This window comes from Marmota marmota, unplaced genomic scaffold (assembly GCF_001458135.2).
Source record: "Marmota marmota marmota unplaced genomic scaffold, marMar, whole genome shotgun sequence".
Taxonomy (NCBI): Eukaryota; Metazoa; Chordata; class Mammalia; order Rodentia; family Sciuridae; genus Marmota; species Marmota marmota.
In genome coordinates this window covers 35116503-35137939 of record NW_025999982.1, presented here as the reverse complement: position 1 = coordinate 35137939, position 21437 = coordinate 35116503, and the positions used below count along the sequence as shown (strand labels likewise).

Sequence of the window (21437 nt, the reverse complement as noted above, 5' to 3'; positions counted from 1 at the left end):
TTGTCACAAATGACAAAATCTCCCTTTCTAAGGCTGAACTGTATTCCATTGTAAATATATACCGCATTTCCTTTATCCCGTTACCTACAGATGACAGGTTGATTCAATGTAATAATCACTACAAGAAATGTTCCCATGAACAAGGGAGTGCAGATGTCTTTGACATGCTGATTTCATATCCTTTGTATATATACTCAGTTGTGCTTTGAGAATATCTCAATGGGGTTAGGGGCTCTGTTCATTAAGGTTTTATTTTTTTTTTTCTTGTTTGAAAAAAAAATGAAAATTTTATTAATTAGACAGTATGTGGGCATCCTGTTCCACATGGGAATGAAAAGATGCAATAGGTTCTCAAAGTATTGCACAGTCTGAAAAAAACACCAACAAAAAAAAGGGGAAGGGGTGGGAAAAAAAATCACATGATATTGGGAGCCATCTCACATTATGAATAATCTACCAAGAAACATTTAAAAAAGAAAACCCTTTGTTTCTACAGTAGCTTTGAGTTTATAGTTCTTGGAATGACTGTATTCCATTGAAGACATCTCAGTAACAGGAAGCTTCATTTTAGCAATCCCATGTGCAAATATTAATAAAAAAATATATAAAATAACGCAATTCATCTCTTGCCATCACCACCCCCCTTGGCAATCATGACATTTTTGAGAACTGTTTTGCTTGAAAGGGGGGTGTTAAGCTGTAAGTTTTGCCTGAAGCTCCATCTCTGCAGCCCGTTTGAGTGCAACATCCACTAGAAGCTGAAATCCACTAAAATCCTGGTTGAGGTCCGGTGGAGTAGGGGGAGGAGTGTTGAAAAGACCGCTCTGAGTATTTGTACTCGGTCCAGACTTACATGTGTCCTCCAGATACATGAGAGAGGTGTCTGTAAAGTTGCTGGCTGCCATTTGCTGTATATCTGTGGTTTGTCCCATACCAACCGACTGGCAGAGAGGGAAAGGCACATCTTTCAATGCAGTCACAGTGGTATGGCAGATCACTGATGGACGAGGCAAAATTGATCCCGGGGACGATGGCTTGGGAGACAGGGGCCTCCCTAGGGTTGGGTTTGGTCCAGCTGTGCAGGAATGAAACGGGCTCTCCTCTAGAGCTGGCATGAAGTTTTTGATACCTATTGCAGCCTCCATAGAGCCAGCTTCAGAAACCTTGGCCCCACGGCGGGAAATTGTGAACTGATTTGGATCTTTGCCATCCTTTCTCAGCATGTCAGGGAGGAGCCTGCGTCGGGCGTTGATGAACCAGTTACAGACCTGTAGTGTGGACAGGTGAGTTTGCTGGGACAGTAATGCTTTTTCTTGCTCTGAGGGATAGGCATTGTACCGGTGCTCATACAGCCAATCCCGCAGAATCTGAACAGACTCCTTGGGTAGGTTACCCCTTCTCCGTCTCTTGCCTGAGCCAGCTGAAGAGGAAAGGTCCAGGGGTATGTCCATGCTGTCCTCATCCTCCGTCTCACTGCCAGATGCTGCAACAACACCTTTCTTGCTCTTCATTCTGTAACTCCCCTCCCAGCGGAAGGCAATGCTGGGGTCTCGAGGGGCCAGGAGCCGGGACACAGCGGGCAAGCCGTCGTCCTCCTTCACTGCAGACTCTCCAGCAACTTATAGGACGTGCTCCAGCCGTTATTGCTAAACAAGGCGCTTGGATCCCAGGCGCCTGCTCCTTGGGTGGAATTCAAGTGACACTTGGGCTTTCTCCTGCCGGGATCTTCTGGCAGCGGGGGCTCTCCCTCACCCAACTCGCTCCCCTCCCCACTCCGCTCCTTTGTTCCCGGCTCCTGCACGGCGCACCTAGGGGCTGTCAGAGTCCATTAAGGTTTTATTTTTAATAGAATAAATATATTCCACAATGAATTGAAATCAAATTAGAAAACCCTAGGGTGCTGTAGCAACTAAACTTGGTAAATCCTTGGAAAAAAATACAGCCAATTTACTTAACAAATTCTGTCTTACAAAATATTTGTTAGGTTAAGTGTATGGCTGAGTGGTAGAGTGCTTGCCCAGCATACACAAGGCCCTTCCATGAGAGAAGCATGGTGCTCTGCAAGCAAAAAGACATGCCCTGTGAAAGATTTGAGGTGAAACAATTGAACATTTCAATATAGCAGGAAAAATAAAATTCTTAATAGGCACCTCATTACATTTTGGAGAGAATGTTTTCTCAATAAAAATATTATGGCCAAACAACCTGACAATGGACATAAAAATTGGTAACAAGATTCAAAGTTCAATGAACATGCTGCTATATAATTAAATAAATGGTTAAACGAGGGAGAACAGAAGTTCTTACTTATCATAAAATCTCATCTAACAAATACAGACAGAATCCTGGAATTAGAAAATTTCACAACTATCACAGAAATATTTGATCGGGCAATAATCATCAATCTAGTAAGTACAAATAAGCTGTGTAAGAATATACCCCATTTGATTCAAATAATAATAATAATAATAATAATAATAATAATCATCAAATGGTGACAGAATAAAAGATGAAAAGTAAAAAAATGAATTATAAGAAATAATAAACCACTGTTGTTTTAAACTAATAAATTTGGGGGTGGCTTATTTCATGAAGATAGGTAACTGGAACACTTGTGAAACAAGATTAATTAGCAACCTCTAAAGCTGGGAGATCCTATGTGGTACCCTCTGGCCCCATGTGGCTATTGAGCCATTGAAATACACAGCACTTATAAAATACACCCCATATTTTTAAGACTTAGAACAAGAGTATAAAATGCCTTATCAATAATTTCATCCATGTTGAACTGTTATTTGCAAATTATTGGGTTCAAGTATATTAATAAAATTAATTTTACTTGTTTCTTTTTACCGTTTTAAATAGAGCTACTAGAAAATTTTCAATTATTTATGTAACAGTGTCCACTTTGTGCTTTTAATGTAGCCCTTGCTGCTCAGCCACTGGCATTTCCTTCTCTTCCTCCTTCCCTGTTCCTCCCTAATCTCTCCCTTCCCTAATCTCAGGGGACATGGGAGTACTTTTCTTTCCCATTTTAGGCGGATTTATCTGTCCTTGAGTACACACTCACCATAGGAAGGAAGTAATCCAGACTTTGGGGATGGTACCAGAAGATCTCAGAAATGACTACTTCCTAAATTAACAATTACAACTCCAACAGAGACCACATGAAATGTAGCTTTTGAATGGCCTCTTTTAAAGCCCTCCTTGTTACCCTGATGGATAGAATCACAGCCTCTGAGACAGAGTCCCATGTTTCTCCTATGCTAGCAAAGCAATAAATCATTTTCCTTTTTCTCAAAACCGTGTCCTCATTATTGAATTGGCATTAGGAACAAGGCCCGAGCTTTCAGCAAGACTTACGTAGTTATAATATTTCTATTAGACACCCCTAGCCTAAAGGATATAATACTTAAATCTTTACTTAGAAGCAGAGCTGAAAGAATACAATTTTTTAATTTTGTGAACAAAATAATAATATTATTTATAGAGTTCTAAAAGCACTGCCTACATGAACTGGTTTAATCCTCACAACAATTCTATTTTACAAATGAGAGCCTTGAGCCACAGAAATGTGAAGAAACTCACTTGGGATCACACAGACTAGAGTGATGGGGCCAGGGCTCTGACAAGGCAGCCAGGCTCCTGGGTCTGAGCTATCACTGCTCTGCCCTGACTCTCAGTACAAGAAGCAGTTACACTCTTGTACATACCTTCATCTACTATCAAAATTCCACAGCCTGCATAGCCCATGTGAATGCTGCCAGCCCTCACTTCCTCGATCACAGAGGTTAAGAATCTCAGTCATCTTGAACTCCTTTCTCTCCTCAACTCTATGTTAATCAGTCATCAGAATCTGTGGATTCAGGAGCCTATGCTGCCCTTTCCAAAAGGTGGGAAAAGGGCACCGCTCTGAGAGCAGTAGACAGCAGGATCCTCAGCAGCTTGCAGGAAGAAGTCCTTCATGCCTGCAGGGGATCTGAATAGTCCAGCACAACGTCTACTAGTGTCCCACATTAGAATAAAACAGAAAAAATTAAACTGTAATGAGCTCCACCAATAAAACAGTGCCCTCCATTACTGAGAGGTACTTATTTTTCATTATTGTGGGATAAATCATCAGGGGTTGACTATTTTGTCAGCTTAGTGATTGGAGGAAACAATATGCTTCCTTTCTCCCCTGGTCTGACCGACAGTCTGCCTCCAACTGCCAGCAAATTTGCAAAGATAAGGAGGGATGGGGGGGGGCGGGAATTTATTTTTGTCCGAGTGACATCAAGCAAGGAGAAAGTGGGAAAGGGATGGGAATCTACAATCCATTCAAATAAATCTCGTAGGTTGATCAAGTGGAGGGCAAGCATTTTAGCAAATCAAAACAAGTTCGCCAGATTTGAAGGGCAAGAAATCCCATTTCCTATAACTTTTTTTTTTTAATGTGGTTTTTAGTTTAGTCAAACCTTGGAAGGGTTTGCTCATTAGAGAGAAGTTGACTGACTACATGCTTAGGTCCCATGCAGACATGTGACCACATCTGTTCACAAAACCAAGAAAGGTACATGGCCAGAAAGAGAAGCTCCATCCAAGTCGGAGAAGATAATGCTAAGTGAAGTTAGCCAATCCCAAAAATAAAAATGTCGAATGTTTTCTCTGATATAAGGTGACTGACTCATAGTGGGGTAGGGAGGGGGAGCATGGAAGGAACAGATGAACTTGAGATAGGGCAGAGACGGGTGGGAGGGGAAGAGAGGGGGCAGGGGATTAGCAATGATTGTGGAATGTGATGGACATCATCATCCAAAGTACATGTATGAAGACATGAATTGGTGTGAACATACTTTACATACAAACAGAGATATGAAAAATTGTGCTCTAGACGTGTAATAAGAATTGTAATGCATTCCGTTGTCATGTATTTAAAAAATAAAATCAATTAAAAAAAGAGAGAGAGAGAGAGAAGCTCCATCCAAAAACTAGAGTGTCTCACCCACCTCTCATTCTTGCTGGATCCCAGGAGTAGCTCAGACAATGCAAAGAGAAATCGGACTGATGGAATAGTTACTGGTTTCCTGTATTCTTATTTAAAGGTCAACTTTAAATAATAATTTTTTTTAACTTTCTGTCTTCCCTTTAAATTTACAAACACAGCTTGGAATTTCCTAGGTGTTTATTGAGTCCGAATTAATATCTGAAAGTCCTAACATTTTAGCAATAATTTATGCCACCAAAACATAAAAACTAGGAGTACTGGGGGTTGGGGCAGTGTTAGGTGAGGAATAATAATCTCTTTCTCTGCTGTTGCTAGGTTGAGAATTAAATGAATAGTACTTGCAAACTGTTGTGAATATTTTTTCCCTTTTGGCAAGGCTCCACTGAGACATGGGAACTAGTCACCATCTCTTAAAAGGGGGCAGGGAAGTCTTTGAAATCACTAACCAAAGATACAATTTACTTACAGTTCTTCTTAGTGTTATTCTGGATAACTCTGTAAAACTGACTATTTTTGTGTATGACCAGAGATAGTCAATCTGAAAACCCTCTCAGATGGTTTCTCCTTCCCCACGTCACCTAAGCAACTCAAAAGAGACCTTGTTTTAAGACTTCACGCTTGGCACAGCCTGAGAACCGGCCATTTGATTTACAAATAGAGTCAAAGCTATTTTTAAGTTGTATAATAAGCATACACAAAAACTAACCTTCCCTTAACTTTTTAAACACACTCTATAATACCATATGTTGCCTCTTCTGACATCTGTCCTGAAGAATCATTGAAGGCAGAGTGTGTAATTGGAAATCCATCTAGGTCCAGAAATACTCTACCAAAAAAAAAATGGATTTTCCACTATATATAGTCTCACTTAGTGTTTACCTCTTAATTCTCATTGGTTCCTCTTGCTTTTTAGTCATAAGCAGTAACAAACTTTTTCTTAGTTGAAATTTTTGACCCCTTTATCAACATATTAAATTTTATCTCACTAGACAGCATATTCTTTGATCTACAAATGGATAGAATGAGAAGGAAGGATTTCCACCTCAAATCTGTGGAAGACAAATCTTAAAATACAATGTTTCTACTTTATAGTTTATTGTCACTTAGAGGTTAAATAATCATCCAGTGAATTGAATTTATATAGAAATTACAAGTCATCAAAACAGAACAAAATCTCCTATGGTCTCTTAGATCCTCCTTTTGGTGTTTGTTTCTTTGATTGTTCTCGCCTGCCTCCCCTTGCTTACAAATACCTCAATAAATAAGAGTTTCATACATAATGTTTTATTCCATTTAGACAGTTCAGTGAAATCAGATCAAACAAAAAAAACCACTAAACATAAACAAAATACACAGTATAAATTAAATGTTAGGTTAGTTACAAATGAAAAACTAAGAGGCAAATGTCTTGGCTGCTAAATGGCAAGGTTGGCAAGCTATATCCTACAGAGTAAATATGGCCCACAACTATTTTTTTATATAGTCCATGAACTAGACCTGGTTTTTTCATTTTTAAACAGATGGGGAAAAATCAAAAGAAGAATGATATTTCATGATAATTGAAAATTATACACACTCCCAATTTCAGCATCCATAAGTAAAGTTCTGTTGGTACACAGCCACACTCACTTGTTCATGAAGAGTCTATAGCTGCTTTCAAGCTAAAAGGCAGCACTAAGTAGCTGCAATAAAGACCAAGAGGTCTTTATTGCAGCACAACCTACAGTATTTACCCTTTACAGAAAAAGGTTGTTACCCGATGTGGTATGGTGCACTTTTTAGAGACACCACCTCCTTTCTCAAGGAATAAGATTGAAGGCCTAACATCAGCCATGAACAGAGAGCCATGGACTCGTGCCACAAGCTTGTGCTCCCTCCAAAGGGAAGCATTAGTATTAATATCCAATACTAAGAAATGCCAACTAACTGACATTCACTGTTTACTACATGCCAGGCACTGTAATAAACATTCTAAGCAATGCACTAAAAAATGAAAAAGGAAATGAGTCGAATTAATTTTAATTACATATTGTATTTAACCCAATATGTCTGAAATATTATCATCAAACATAATCGATACAAAAAATTGTGAGTATTGTTAAAATTTTGTTACCGAGTATTCAAAACCCAATTTGTTTTATATTCATAGCTCATCTCAATTCATATAAGCCACAGTTCAAGTACTTAAAAACCACCTAACTAGTGTCTACCATATTGGATGGTTCAGCTTTAAAGCATTATCAAATTTAAAGCACAACAAATCTGTGAGGTAGGCACTATGATTATCAGGTGATGTAAGGATTAATTTTCAGTGTAGTTCTAGAACTTTCATTCTGACACATGTGCCTTCCAAACATACTATTGTGCTCCCTCCAAAGGAGGGAGCTATTCCTTCCAAAGTAGTCCAAACATATTCCCATCTTCCCTCCATAGTTTTATTACACTCTCACATAAGTATTTGAATAAATCCCATCTTTTATCTTTTCTCTTGCCCATATTATTAACTCAAACTCAGCCACATAGATAACCATGCCTCTCCAACCCAACAGAATCATCTGCAACATTCACTCCATACTCTCCCCTCCCACTAGCACACACAGTGAATTCATCTAACTTTCAATCCAGTAAACCCAACTTGACTTTGAAACTGTCCACACAGCACACCAACCAGCCTTTACCATCAACTACAGTTGGCACATGAAATGACGCCTACTCTGCTTCCCTGGGAAGAGCACAGAGACAAGAATTATGTGTGGTCACAAATTATGTCACCTAGCATCGTGCCATGTACAATTTGGTGTGTAATAATGTTTAAAATGCTAAAGTAATAAATGGCCTATCTTTATGTGCCTGAGGAGACATCATACATATTTTAGCAAAATTTAGGTTTTTAATACAAAATCATTTCTGCCAGTTACATCCTCATAAATGTAAATTCCTTACATTGCCCCACCAAATGGAAGCTTCCGGGTGGTCTTAAAAAAAAAAAAAATCCCCATTTATTTCCAACCTCTTTACCACTCTGGTTTTTAGATTTTAATTCATGAATCATTTCTTCAGAAGTAAAGTCCCACAGAGCTACATACTGCTATTCCCCCCACTAAATCTTCTTTGACCAACTTCACCATGAGCCTGGCAAGGGATAACAAGTCAATTCAGACTTTTCCTGAGGGAAGTAAAGAGTAAAAGAGATAAATCAAGGCCAGGATCCACTAAAATCCTCCTCCTCAAATTTTGTTACTATACCTTTGGTATGATGGTCAGCTTAGCGCAGACCAAGAAATAGTTATAATGCCACTCCATACACTGACAACATAACAGTAATAAAATAACTCTACCCATCCTTTCACTCTTCAGGTGAGGCACACCGTCAGCACAAACAACCCTTTCCTTTTTAGTCTCCCCACGCTGCCCTCTAGACACTAACACAAGTCCAAATTGCATTCCAATTTCTCACAGTCCAGCAGTTTAGGGCACTACCAGAGAATTTTTCCAATTCTTTGTTTCTTTTTCTGGTGTGCCACTTCATTTATCCCTACTTCCTACAGAGAGGAATTTCTGTACGGGCAGGATCTGTATAATTCAGAGACAGGTAGATAACTGTAGCAAAGTTTTCCTAAAACTGCATTTCAATTTTATTTTTTCATTTTAATTATATGTCAAAATGTTTCTTTCCTTACATATTCTCTATTTCTTTCTCTCATCAAATGAAAAGTACAACTTTAAAGATAATCCAATCCCCTGTGCCCCTGATCCTGATCCTGATTCCACCTCTCCTGACCCATGAATTATCCATCCCCACCTTTGGTCACATTTATCTCGCTAGTATTCTTTTTAAAAGACTATCTGCCTCTGTCCTTTCAACCTCCAAACTTCTAGAAAGAAACCACTTTCTGATTTATTTTCTTACCTTCTGTTCATTCCTAAAAACTTGTCTTTGCTCCCAACATGCAACTTAGAGCCATTCGTGTATAGGTCACAGATGTCCTTTCCTCTGCCCTTACCTTTTCGTCTCTCTCTGGTTTTAGGGACTCCTTGGTGCTGTCAAAGCTTCCTTCTCAGAATTTTCTCCTCCCTTAGATTCTGAGACACCTCACCCCCTTCAATCTACTCTTCTCTGACAGCTATTGGCTTATTTTCCTCCTCCAAAGCTTCTGCCCTCAGTCTTTCTCTTCCATTCATGTGTTCCAAATATTGTCTGTCTCTATGGAAACAATGCCTTAAATTCTCTCCCCCACTACAATTTCAAAACTGTCAGCTGAGCATCTCCACCTGAATGCATCATCAAACTCACACCCAGAGCAGAACGAAATGTCTCTTCAGAAAACACATAGAAACCCCTACCACCTCCATGACACAACTCCCAGCCATCAGCTCTTTCCTCTGGCACACCCTTCCCTTCTCTAGTCTGTGAATAACCATGGGACATGTATGAATGGGCATCTTTATCCATCTGGAAGTAAACGGTAACTACCATGCACAGAGTCAGACACAAGAAGCACTATTTGCAAACCACACTGAATTTTTTATACAAACAAAAAATGAAAATTTCTCCAGTCTTCTGCATTTTATGTGTATGTTACTAGCATTTATCCAATCCCTCAAGTCAGAAATCTTTTTTTAAGTTACTTTAACTGATATACAAAAACATTAAAAGTGTTCCTATTCATGGAGAACCATGTGATGTATACATAATGTAATTTTTAAATCAAGTTAAACATATCCCCTCAAACATTTATCATTTCCTTATGGCAAAAATTTTCAAAATCCTTTCTTCTAGCTTTTTGACATGCAGTATATTATTGTTATCTATAGTCACCCTACAATGCAATAGCACACCAGAATGCCTTACATGCAACTATAACTTAGTACCAATTGATAAGCCTCACTGTGCTATTTAAATATTGTATATTATTCTTCCGGAATCTCCAGTGAAATCCTTCCTTTTGTCCCACAATCCATTCATTCATGCTTCACACACAAGAAATAATCCATAAATAATAAATTAATGAAGGGCATGTATTATAAAGTATTATAAAGCCATCTTAACTGAACATAAGGGATCAACAGTAACCCAGCCCAAAGTTTTACAGGATCTGATTTCTATTTCCACCACAACTCTTCAGTGAGTCACAAAGACAGTGACTCATTGAGTGTTAGAAAAAGAGCAGCACATGTTTAACTTAAGTTTTAAAGAATTAATGTGTTTACTTTCAACTTTACCCAATCATTAATTCACAATCAAGCCCCATGGCACATTTCTCTGTTGCTGAAAATTGACACCAGTGGATTGGGGGCTGCTCCAAGGGCAAACACAGAAGTCCAGGAGGGGCCCTCTCAGCTGCCATGAGTCATTTCAGGCTTGCAAGGGCATGCCACTCACTCCCAGGATTTCCAGTATTTGGTCAAGTACAATTTATGAGACACTAAAGATAGTTGGTCTCATTTTATTATGGCTAAGAATCACCTGTTGTGATGGCTGAACCTAAAACTTACATTTCTATACCTTACCCATTTCTTGAGAGTGGCCATTAATCTGCATCTTTAGAAAGTACAATTCATACTTTGAGAAACATGGCTATAGAATTTAATGTTTTAAAGATCTATGATGCTCCCAACCTAGTCTCCACCCCTTATGCAGAAGCAGTAGTCCATAAAAGCAGCCCTACCTTGAAGTGAAACAAGACACTTGCACAAATATGCAAGTAATCATTTTCAAACTCCAAGCTTTATTTTCTTCCACATCAGAATAATTAACATTTGCAAATATATTATAGGCCTTACCCAGAGTTCTCCATATATTAGGAAAGTTTCTTGAAGGATAATGGAAATAGCAGTGGACTGAAATTTTGGAGACCTACAATATGTTTCCAGCTTTGCCACCAATAAGTGATTTAACTTTGACTAAGTCCTCAAACACCATACCTCTCCTCCGTCTCCTCCTCCATAAATAAGATGTTTAAGTTGGCTTATCTTTGAGATCTCTTCCGCTCCAAAACTCTATAAAGCTCTTGATAAACTAAAAGGAGAGCTGGTATTTTACCTTGAAGTTTTTCAGATCCAAATCAGATTTCATTAGTTCCCAGTCTAAACTGTAAGCAAATGTGAGAATGATTTTAGAGAAAGATGACTATATAGCATTCCATCAATATCCCAAAATAAAGCAAACCAAAAATCTTTCACTCTTCTCCAGGTAATAGAAAACCTTCTGGTCTCTAGACCTCAAACTAACTTCAGGCTTCACTATTTACTAACCTGGTTAACTCGGGAAAATAAACTGTTCTCTCTCAGGTTTCCTCATCTCCAAAATGAAAATAATAGTGCCTACTTCAAAAGGTTATAGAAATTAAATACTTCACATAAAGTCCCTGGCACTGTGGGAAAACACAATATTTAATGTGCTAAATACCTTCCCATTCTTTCCTAGTGATGCGTCTTTATATAGAGTTCTCAGTTTGAGATCATCCCAATAGGTGATTAATAAAATTGCCTTTGACATGAATTGTTGCTATTTTCTTATAATAACAGTAGCTACCAATTTCTTAAACAATTCCTATGTGTTCAGTACTTTAAATGTTACCTCATTTAATCCTCACACTAAGCATAACATTGTATGAGGCAGAAACCACTATTTTTCAGATGATAAAACTGAAACCATAACTGCCCACAATCACACAACCATTAAGTAAAAAGACCAGCACCTGCATCCAGGTAGCCTGACTCCAAAGCCCAAGCACATCTGTTACACTATGGTCCTTTATCCTCAGGATCCACCTACCTGTTAATATATATCCCACACAATACCAAAGATATGTGAATGAAGAGCCTACACCCTTTAAAAATAATTCTCACATAACTACAGGTTCAGACAGAGTTCCACTGGCAAAGCTGCCTGTGAAAACCTGCCCTGGGAGATCTGCCCACACACTACACTAATTAATCTACTTTCATTAAAACCATGGGACTGATTTTGAGCTGTGCAGCATGAAATGTATGTTCAGTAGCATTGTTTTCACCAGAAAGCCATTCTAAATGAACCAGATGGGTTTTTTTTTTTTAAGTTCTTCAGCTAATATCTCAAATTTTAAAATTTTCTCACCCTTACCAGAACATGATAAAAAAATAAAATACCCCATAGTCAAAGAAAGAAAGATAATAAAAGACAAAATAGATTTTAAATTCTGAAAAAATAGGAAGTGAAGATGCTCCATTAAGTCTCCAAAGTTTAAGGCAAAAACTAAAAGCAAGTTATCAGAGGATATAGACATAGAGAGTACCTCATCCCAATACCTTAATGGAAAGTGGTACTGGCAACATTAAATAGGAGTAGGTCTGGCAACATTAAAATCTAACGGTGCCTCTAGCCAAAAGGCACTCACCAGGGGAGGCCCATGCAGAGTCCCCCCATTTTCAGCTAGCATTTTAGTTCAGTTTTTTTATTTAAATCAAATTTCCAAAACTAGTGAAAATTAATTCATTAATGGAGAGAAAGACTATGTTCTTTCTTATTTGAAGTAAATCTTGCTCCAGAAAACTAGTGAAAGTGTATAAATGAAATTTTCATATTATAGAAAGAGAAGGGAAATAAAATGGAGATTATTTCAATGACATCAGAATAATTCAATGCTTTCATATGCCTTAAGAGTTCTCATTTACAACTGGTGAATCCCAATGTTCTAAACTTTTTTTCCTAATTTGGCATGGAACTCCAGGGCAATTCTGCAGGGAGAAAGAGATAAAAAAAAAAAAAAAAAAAAAAAAAAGACATTAATACACCTTTACAGAATTCCATAAAGTTTAGTAGAAACATTTTTTTCTTTAGGGCTACTTTTCACACAAAAAAAAAAAATTAGAAGAAAGGAAGAAAAACATAACCAGTCACCAATCCCCAATAAATGTAGGAGTAATCTATTTTTTAAAATGAATAATTGTAATGCAATCAATACTGTTGGCCTCAAGCATGGAAATGTAAATAAAATTTCCCCTATGTCTATCCATCAAATAATGAACTCTCCCCTGAAGAAAAGCCATATTTTTCTGCCTTTATTAAAGTACATTCAGCAATCTGAATCCATTAGTTATTACTATTTCTAATACAAATTAAACCCAAAATATATTTTGCTAATGGAAAAAAAGAAAACCCACCCCAGGGATTTCTAAAACTGTCCAGGACCATTGGAATTGAGGCACTCAAAATCAGTCCCTCTCCTTAACTCTGCTAAAAGATAAATCTCCATTAAAACCAGTCTTTGCTTGGAGGCCTGCAGAGAAAGCTGATGAAGCAATCAGATCTGAAATGCATTTGTTTGTGTTTACAGTAATGGGGGGAAATTACAAAACATGAATTTTATGAAGATCCAGACCCAGAAGACTTAAAAGTCCTCATTTATCTACAAATTGTTACATAAACAAAGGATGTAAGAAGTTAGATAAAGTAAAGGATGTTAAGGACAAGGAGGGAGAAATGACTTGATCCTTAAGTGCTAACATTTACAGGAAGCACCTGTTCTGAGAACAATACTCACAGCTCTGATAAAAGAATAACACTCTCATTTGAAAGAGAGAGAATGCTCCTAGCAAGGAGAGTTTCAATGAAACTCTATGTTGACAGAGTCAAAAACTGCCCAAGAAAGAAGTAGCATTTTCCTTCTTTCCTTTTCAGAGATCCATTCTCTTCCTTGGACAGGGTTTTCCGGACCTAGTCTTGAGCACTTGTCCTTCCCAGGAATACATGAGGAACACTTCTCCCAAAAGAAAAAAAAATCTAAGAATAAAGTTTAAAACCAAGCCACAGTATCATGTACTCCCAGTGCAGGTACTGTTTGTTGTAAAAGAAAGACTGATAAGGCCGGAGTTATAGCTCAGTAGTAGAGCACTTGCCAGCACGTGTGAGGCACTGGATTCGATTCTCAGCGCCACACATAAGTAATAAATAAATAAAGGCATTATGGCCAACTGCAACTAGAAAATTTTTTTTTAAAGAGAGACTGATAAAGGACACTGCAGAAAAGATAACAGAGAGAGAAATTCTAGAATAAGCGTATGCAAGCAAAGACCAAAGTCCAAGCAAAGACCAAACATTTCTTAAAATCATCTGTTATTTTGTACCTCTGCACTGCAGTAAAACTGCCCAAATTATAATTTTTTAATGAATAAATAGCAAACATGGAACTATCTTCAGTATCACCCCTGTGATTTAATACTTCAATATTTTCTTTAGCCCTAGTATAAGACCAGGTTTCATTCATTTTCAGAAACAACAGTTCAGTAATCAAAAATGAGATCTGCCTCCAGTGAAGAAGGAAATGATGCTTTCTGCATCTTCTTCTTCAGTATTATTTCTAATAATATTAGCAGTTGTTCTGTATTGAGTACATAATAGGTATATTACATACTGATTTCAATTTCATAACTGCCTGGGGAAGTTGGCTTCATTATCTCCATTTTACAGATAAGCAAATGGATGCTCAGAGCAGTTAAATAAATTGCCCAGGATCAAAAAACTAGTATCAGAACAGTTCTAGAACTCAAACTCAGATGTTAAGACCTAACCTACACTTCCTCTCCAGAAAAACAAAGCCTACCACCTCTCTGAAATGCTCCTCTAAGTAACAAAGTGACCTGCCCCCCAACACACACACACTCCTCTCCTTGATTCTTAGACCAAATTTACCCACCCAGTGGGTCACCTTTCACTGGAGAAGAGATCCACAGATGTAGATAAACTTTTATCTCATTTGATGATAGTGCTAATTTCTCTATGCTGGTAGAGGATAAACGTTTATATAAAGAACTATTGTAGCTGGGTACAGTGGCGCACCCCTGAAATCCCAGTGACTCGGGAGGTTGAGGCAGGACAATCCTCAGCAACTTAGCAGGCCCTAAACAACGTGGCAAGACTGTATCTCAAAATAAAACATAAAAAGGCCTAGGGATTTGGCTCAGTGTTTAAGCACCCCTGAAATCAATCCCTGGAAAGGAAGAAAGGAAGAAAGGAAGGAAGGAAGGAAGGAAAGGAGGGAGGGAGGGAGGGAGAGGAAAAGAAAAAGAAAGAAAGAAAGAAAGAACTGTAGAATCCCATCCATTCTTCACTATGTTCCCTTAAATGACTTTTTAAAGATAGTTTTTAACTTTATAGGAATTTAGTTAGTTGTGTTTATATTTGGGTGGCAGAATCATGGGTGATTTAGGTTTCTTTCTTTTACTTCCAGTATTAATCAAGTTGTAAGTACCAAGAATATATTGCTCTTGCAACTAAGGAAAAAATACAGTAAGTGTACATTTTAAGTATTTAAGTATTAACCCCCTAAAATTATTTTTCCCTTATACTTATTATTTCCCTTTTTCTTAAAAAAGAAAACATTCACTGAGCCAATATGATCATGGGCCCCAGCCTCCTTTGCTGACTGAAAATGGACAGTGGTAGCATGACCCATTTCTAGGCCTACTCCAGAAAATCCTCTTATATGAGAGACTCTGTGCTCTTCCCCTACAAATTGGGGAGCCATGTTTTGATGATGATTGAGCTAAATATGGAAGGAACCTGGGTGTCTGAATCCCACTAGGAAGAGCATTCAGGAATGCCATTTTGGACTTTACATAAATAAAAATTAAATGTGTGTTATGGGGGTGCTGGGGTTGTGGCTCAGTGGTAGAGCACTTGCCTAGCATGTTTGAGGCACTGGGTTCGATTCTCAGCACCACATATAAATCAATGAATAAAATAAAAAGGTCCATTAACATCTAAAAAAATTTTAAAAATAAAAGATTGAGAGGGGTGCTAACAATTAAAAAAAAATGTGTTATGAAAGTCACCGTGAATTTGAGTTCCTCTGTTACACTACCTACTCCATGGCTTTATTAACATATTCCAATTTTTACTGCAGAAGGGTAAGAATCCACGCACCTTTTTCAAAGATTCCTTCTGCTTCCAGAACAGAGACAGTTAGGTTTGACATGGTCTTGAACACCTCCGCCTTGACAGTGACCTGTGAGGGGCTATGTTCCAGAAGCTCCACCCCAACAGTTATATTTCCTCCAGGCCTGATGATCCCTGGGGCTGTCACCAGAAAACGGGGCCTAAAGAGTTCCCAACAAGGGAAAAGACAAGTTTTTATCCTCACATCTTCATTCTTTTGTGACCCTACAATATCATAAAGAGTGAGACAGACTCTCCATACTGTCCTTATTGCAGTTTTACAATTAAAGTTGCCCCACTGCTCCATTTAGCAATGCAGTTAAATCCTATGAAACAACAGTAATTCCCAAAACACTATTATAATGCAGTAATCCATGCATTACTATTAAAGGAAGGCTTGTTATTATTTCCATTTTATAAACCACAAAGAGCACAAGAGGAACTGAGATGTGAAAGGCTTACACTGGAGCATGCAGAACTTATAGGCAAGGTAGAAGCCTCCAAGTTTCTACTTTACAGAGTAACTTCATCCCAGTGTGATTGCTTTTCTTGGCTTAAAAAAAAAAAAATGACTAGGATTTTGCCCGTTTCTTATTCAAACCTTTATACTTGGGCATACAGCCAAGGGGGAAAAAAAAAAAAAAAACATTGATTGAAATATACCATCTGAAAATAAACTACCAGTGGTGAAATTTCCGGGTAAAACAGAGGAAAAAAAAAAAAAAAACACCTCACTAAGGTAGTTCATTATCTGCTAATTTGCTAAATCTACAGTTTAGGGATCAACTACGAAAATCTTTAGGAATGGGGCACTATTATCTTAAAGTTCTGATCTTTCTTATGAACACATACTTCAGGTACTTGAGCCCCACTTTGACAATGCCAAAGTTGAGACATCTTGTTTAGGAAAAAAATAATTATCCTGTCTTTGAGAGAAGGCAGCACATTAGTTGGAAGCAAAAGATTGAGAAGCAAAAGGCAGAGGCAACATGGGCTAAAAATAAAATTATTTTCTTTATAAAGTTGCTATAGCCATAAAGACGATTAAACATTATGGGTGGAGAACGCAATTGTCCCAGGAAGAGCCACCCTGCAGCGATAGGATCAAACATCCAGGCCAAGGTCGGGCTGGGGACTGCGACCGCGCAGCCGCTGCCACTTCCCGAAGCCCCAGCCCAGGCCCATCCGCGCCGCGCACCCTCCCCGCGCGCCCGCGCTCCTACCAGGGGCCCGCGGCCAGCGCGGCCGTGCACACGCAGAGAAGGTGGGCAGCGGTCAGGAGCGGCGGGCCTGGCATCTCGGCAGCGTCTGCTCGTGAGAAGGTCGGCTCCTGGGCAAATTCGCAGGCACTGCGGGGTGTGGCTTGTCACCTCCTCTCGAATTTTATCTCCTGACTTGAGTTTAGCAATCTGAAATGGGAGCGCCTAAAAGCGGAGTGAGAGATCTAAATTGAGACGGGACTAGGTGGCTCCACCCTTCCCACCCGCATTACAATGGCGCTTCTCTCAGCTTTGGCGAACTTCTCCAATCCAGGGGGTTAGAAAGCGGTCTCTAAATGCGGTCAGCCCAACCTGACCCCGCCATCCCTGCTCCCCGCGTAGACCTGAGGGCGCCCACTTCTCCGGCCCACCGGGTTCCTAGGGCTGTTTACACTAGCGCTCTACCAACGGTGCCCGGAGTGAATAAACAAGCCCATCCTTGTGAGAAGAAATTCATAGCAACTATGTGAAGTGGAAAAAAATCAATCATTGTCCTCCAGACTATGAGTCAGAATTTTAGAGAAATGCAGACGCGCGCGTGGGCGCCGATATGCACGCCAAATGGGTACATTTGGAGGGTAGCTGTTTGATGTATAGGACTGGGAACAGAGAAAAACATTTTCTCCTTAAAACAAAAACTGAAGTATATTGCTTTCCTCGCCGAGAACGCGTTATGGTTTCTCCACTTTAAAGGAGGAGGGGGCAGTGTTGCTCAGTGGTAGAGCACTTGCCTAGCATGCGCGCGGCCCTGGGTGCCATGGGGGTTAAGGGGAGTGGTCCCCTGCCTCGTGCAACTCTGAGAAACAATTATCTGGGAAGAAGCTTTTATACTTACAACTCTCACTAAACATTTACTTCAGAAAGTATTCATAAGAACTGTAAAGCCTAGGGTAATTTGTCTAAACACAATTAGGGCCTGTTGGAATAAAGGCCAGTGGCCAGTGGTGGCGGTACTCAACAGTTATTGATCCCCATCTCTTCTCCTGGCTTGTCTGTAGTTCCTCCCCAGCCACCCTCTTTGGCACTGCCACCATCTTCAGATGACTCAGGTTTCACCATGACTACACCATAAAAGCAAGGAACTGCCAGAAACTGTTGGAAAACAGCACATTCAGTCCCTCACAACTTAAACTTTCTAATTCATGGAAAAGTTTTAGATGGTGACATTTTAATATGGGGCAAAATGCAAACGGAAAAGAGGTCAGCAAAAGAATGTCTCATGGCACAGTTATGTGCTAAATAAAGGAGAAAGTAGCACCTAGACCAACTGTGGTTTTTGGAGTCCAGGAACTTGCTTTCCTCCCTTTCCTGTTCCACCCTTTCTCACCCAGCTGAACAGCCTGCAAGCATCCCTCATTCCTCTCCCAGGGCAGCCTATCTTTAGTGACTGACCTCCTGTGCATGCGGGACTTGGGTATGGCCAGAAGTGTCAGAAGCTGCCTGTTCCTGACATAGCTGTTACTGTAGGGCTGGCCTCACCTATGTTGTTCAGAGAGGAAGATCAAGTTCAAGTGTGGGCAAAGTGCCGTGGTCTAAATAGTGCTTCTCACTCTCTGATGTGTATGAGAATCACATTAAAATGCAGATGTTGATTCAGCGGTACAGGATGTGGACAGAGATTCCTGCTTCACATTAGCAGACAGTGGATCATGGAGATTCTACACATAGGGACAATTTGGGGGCACTCAGATGAGCAAATGAAGTTGAGATCATTAAGATAATTCTCAAGCTTCCCCCCACACACCTTTTGTGGTGCTGGGGATTGAACCCAGGGCCTTGTGCGTATAAGGCCAGCACTCTATCAACTGAGATATATCCCCAGCCCCTCAAGCTTTCAATTCAGAACAGTAGACAGTAAATTCAGGCAAGCAAATATAAGCAGGACTCCAAAAGACTAGTTGATAATGTTGCATTACAAGAGGACCTACAGAAAGATTCAGAACCACCTACTTATTTTATGAAATTAAATCTGTGTAGATTTTGAACTGATGCACCTTCCCAGTTTATGCCTTCCTTCTCACAATGCACATTTTTTAAAATTTTTCTTTAGTTATAGATAGACACAATACTATTTTATTTACTTATTTTTATGTGGTACTGAGAATCAAACCCAGTGTCTCACACATGCCAAGCAAACGCTCCACCACTGAGCTACAACCCCAACCCCCCCACAATGCACATTTGTTGAAGTTTTAAACTTACAAAAATTTAGATGTTTGGGTTCGCATAAAGATGATGCTATTTCAAACTTGGTACAGAATAGCTACACAATTAAAAAAAAGGTTAATTAAAAATGTTCATCTCAGAATTTTGGTTTTCTTAATTAATTAAAAAAAAAACTTAAAATGGCCTGAACATCTAACAATAAGAGATTGGGTTAAATAAATGACTATATATCCATGTCATACTATACTCTGAAGTAATTAAAAATCATGGTGTTGAATTACAAATATTTATGATATATTATTGGGTGGGAAAAGTCTGTTGTTTTTTTTTTGTTGTTTGTTTATTTGTTTTTTAAAGAGAGAGAGAGAAAAATTTTTAATATTTATATTTTAGTTTTCAGTGGACACAACATCTTTTATTATTTTTTTTAATGTGGTGCTGAGGATCGAACCCAGCGCCCCACGCATGCCAGGCAAACGCGCTACCACTTGAGCCACATCCCCAGCCCTGGAAAAGTCTGTTTAATAAAATAGAATTTAAGTGGGATTTCATTTTCATAAAAATAAAGTGTACATTCTCATTATAGTTATACATATTAAAGAAAGATTTGAAAGGTGTTCACCAAAATCTTATCAGAATCCTTGTGATTCCTGTATCTGCCATATTTCTGATGAAGAATATGTATTATTTTTCCTGTAGGAAGAAGAAAACAAAATGATGCTGCCTTAGTAAACAGTCTTTGAGGATGTATCCTAGAAACTCTTGAGTAAAATTCCTTTTTTTTTTTTTTTTTTGGTATTAGAGATCAAACCCAGGGATGCTTAACCACTAGCCACATCCCCAGCCCTTTTTATTATTTGATTTTGAGCAGGGTCTTGCTAAGTTGCTTAGGGCCTCACTAAGTTACTGAGACTGATCTTGAACTTGCAATACCCCTGCCTCAGCTTCTCAAGTCACTGGGATTACAGGCATGCACTACCATGCCTGACAAGTTCATTAATTTTTAAATCAAAAATATTATGTGTGTTCTCCCATGAAAACTGAATACTCTTCAAGATAACAACCCCACACTGTTCCCATGTCCCTTCAGAACTGTCTTTAGTTTGTGGCTCAGTGACAATGGCAGACTGTTTGAATGAGACAGACAGATACTAAGAAATCCTTGGAGGTGGTAATGCAGACCATATAGATAATTTCCCAAAGTCACCATAGATCAGCCAAGGGATGAAAGCTAAATATAGACAACAACAAAGAAAAACTGACAGACGGGGCTAGGGTTGTGGCTCAGTGGTGGAGTACTTGCCTAGCATGTGTGAGGCACTGGATTCAATCCTCAGCACCACATAAAAATAACTACAACTAAAAAAAATTTTTAAAAAAACTTATAGAGAACTGAAACTCAAGCCCCTCTTACCACTTCCAACTTCAATGTCATGGGTAACCTGCAGAGAAGCTGCATATGTGTTTGGGTCGCAATTCAGACAAACTGAAGGAGGAGATCCTCAGAGAACTTCAGCAGCTGCAGGCCTGAACACCACCTCACAACCAAAAAGTGAGCTAGCACTTGCTACAGCAAGTGTTCGTACCTGCCTTGCTCTCTTCCTACCTTGATCTTTAGAGGGTAAAAAGATACATAGCTCTCCTTCACTTTTGGCTTCCAAATTCATGCAAAATGTCCTATGGCCAACATGATCTAAAAGCACAAGCAAAGGGAAATCTGAGAAGTTCAGCTCTGTCTTAGAGAAGATGGCACAATACAAAGCCACCAAAGTCCATGCCTCATCTCAAATTTTAAATTTTTAATTACAATGTTTCATCATGAGTAAAACACACATTTTTAACATTTCTGAACTTATAAATCAATGGCACTTGGCATCCACATATACCCCCTTAACGATTTAACTTCAAAAAATAGAAAAATCATACTTTCACCTAATGTGATACAAATATCCCTTTTCTCTCAATTGTGTTGTTGTTTCTATTTAATCACAGGCCCTCTGAGTACCAAGAAATGCCCCCAGGGCTTTCCTGTATATTCCAGAAATTCTATCTCAGTGACTAGTGGCAACCCCTTATGATAAGGATCATTAATCACTCCAGCCAGTAG

At 39.0% G+C, this 21437-nt stretch overlaps 2 protein-coding genes across 12 annotated transcripts in view; both read right to left on the bottom strand.

The window, feature by feature from the left end:
• Positions 1 to 21437, bottom strand: part of Cd109 (CD109 molecule) — a 169280-nt gene that overhangs the window by 110583 nt on the left and 37260 nt on the right. For 5 of the 11 annotated variants that reach the window (XM_048805689.1, XM_048805690.1, XM_048805691.1 and 2 more), the window contains 2 exons: positions 17129 to 17329; positions 15894 to 16066 (listed from right to left, as the gene is read on the bottom strand). The exons of 1 other annotated variant lie outside the window; for it this stretch is intronic. In XM_048805689.1, coding sequence (XP_048661646.1) covers positions 15894 to 16066; positions 17129 to 17202 — 247 coding nt within the window. In that variant the 5' untranslated portion in view covers positions 17203 to 17329. Of the gene's footprint in view, positions 1 to 15893; positions 16067 to 17128; positions 17461 to 17508; positions 17640 to 21437 lie in introns of those variants that run through there. 5 more of the 11 variants (XM_048805693.1, XM_048805694.1, XM_015487910.2 and 2 more) reach the window with 5 other exon arrangements.
• On the bottom strand, positions 264 to 3036 carry LOC107144043 (homeobox protein TGIF1-like). The gene has a single exon (XM_048805708.1). The coding sequence runs from the start codon at positions 1509 to 1511 to the stop codon at positions 693 to 695; it is 819 nt and encodes a 272-aa protein (XP_048661665.1). The 5' UTR covers positions 1512 to 3036; the 3' UTR covers positions 264 to 692.

Excerpts from the sequence above, each read along its gene's own strand:
- LOC107144043 (XM_048805708.1), bottom strand. The coding sequence starts at position 1,511 with ATGAAGAGCAAGAAAGGTGTTGTTGCAGCATCTGGCAGTGAGACGGAG.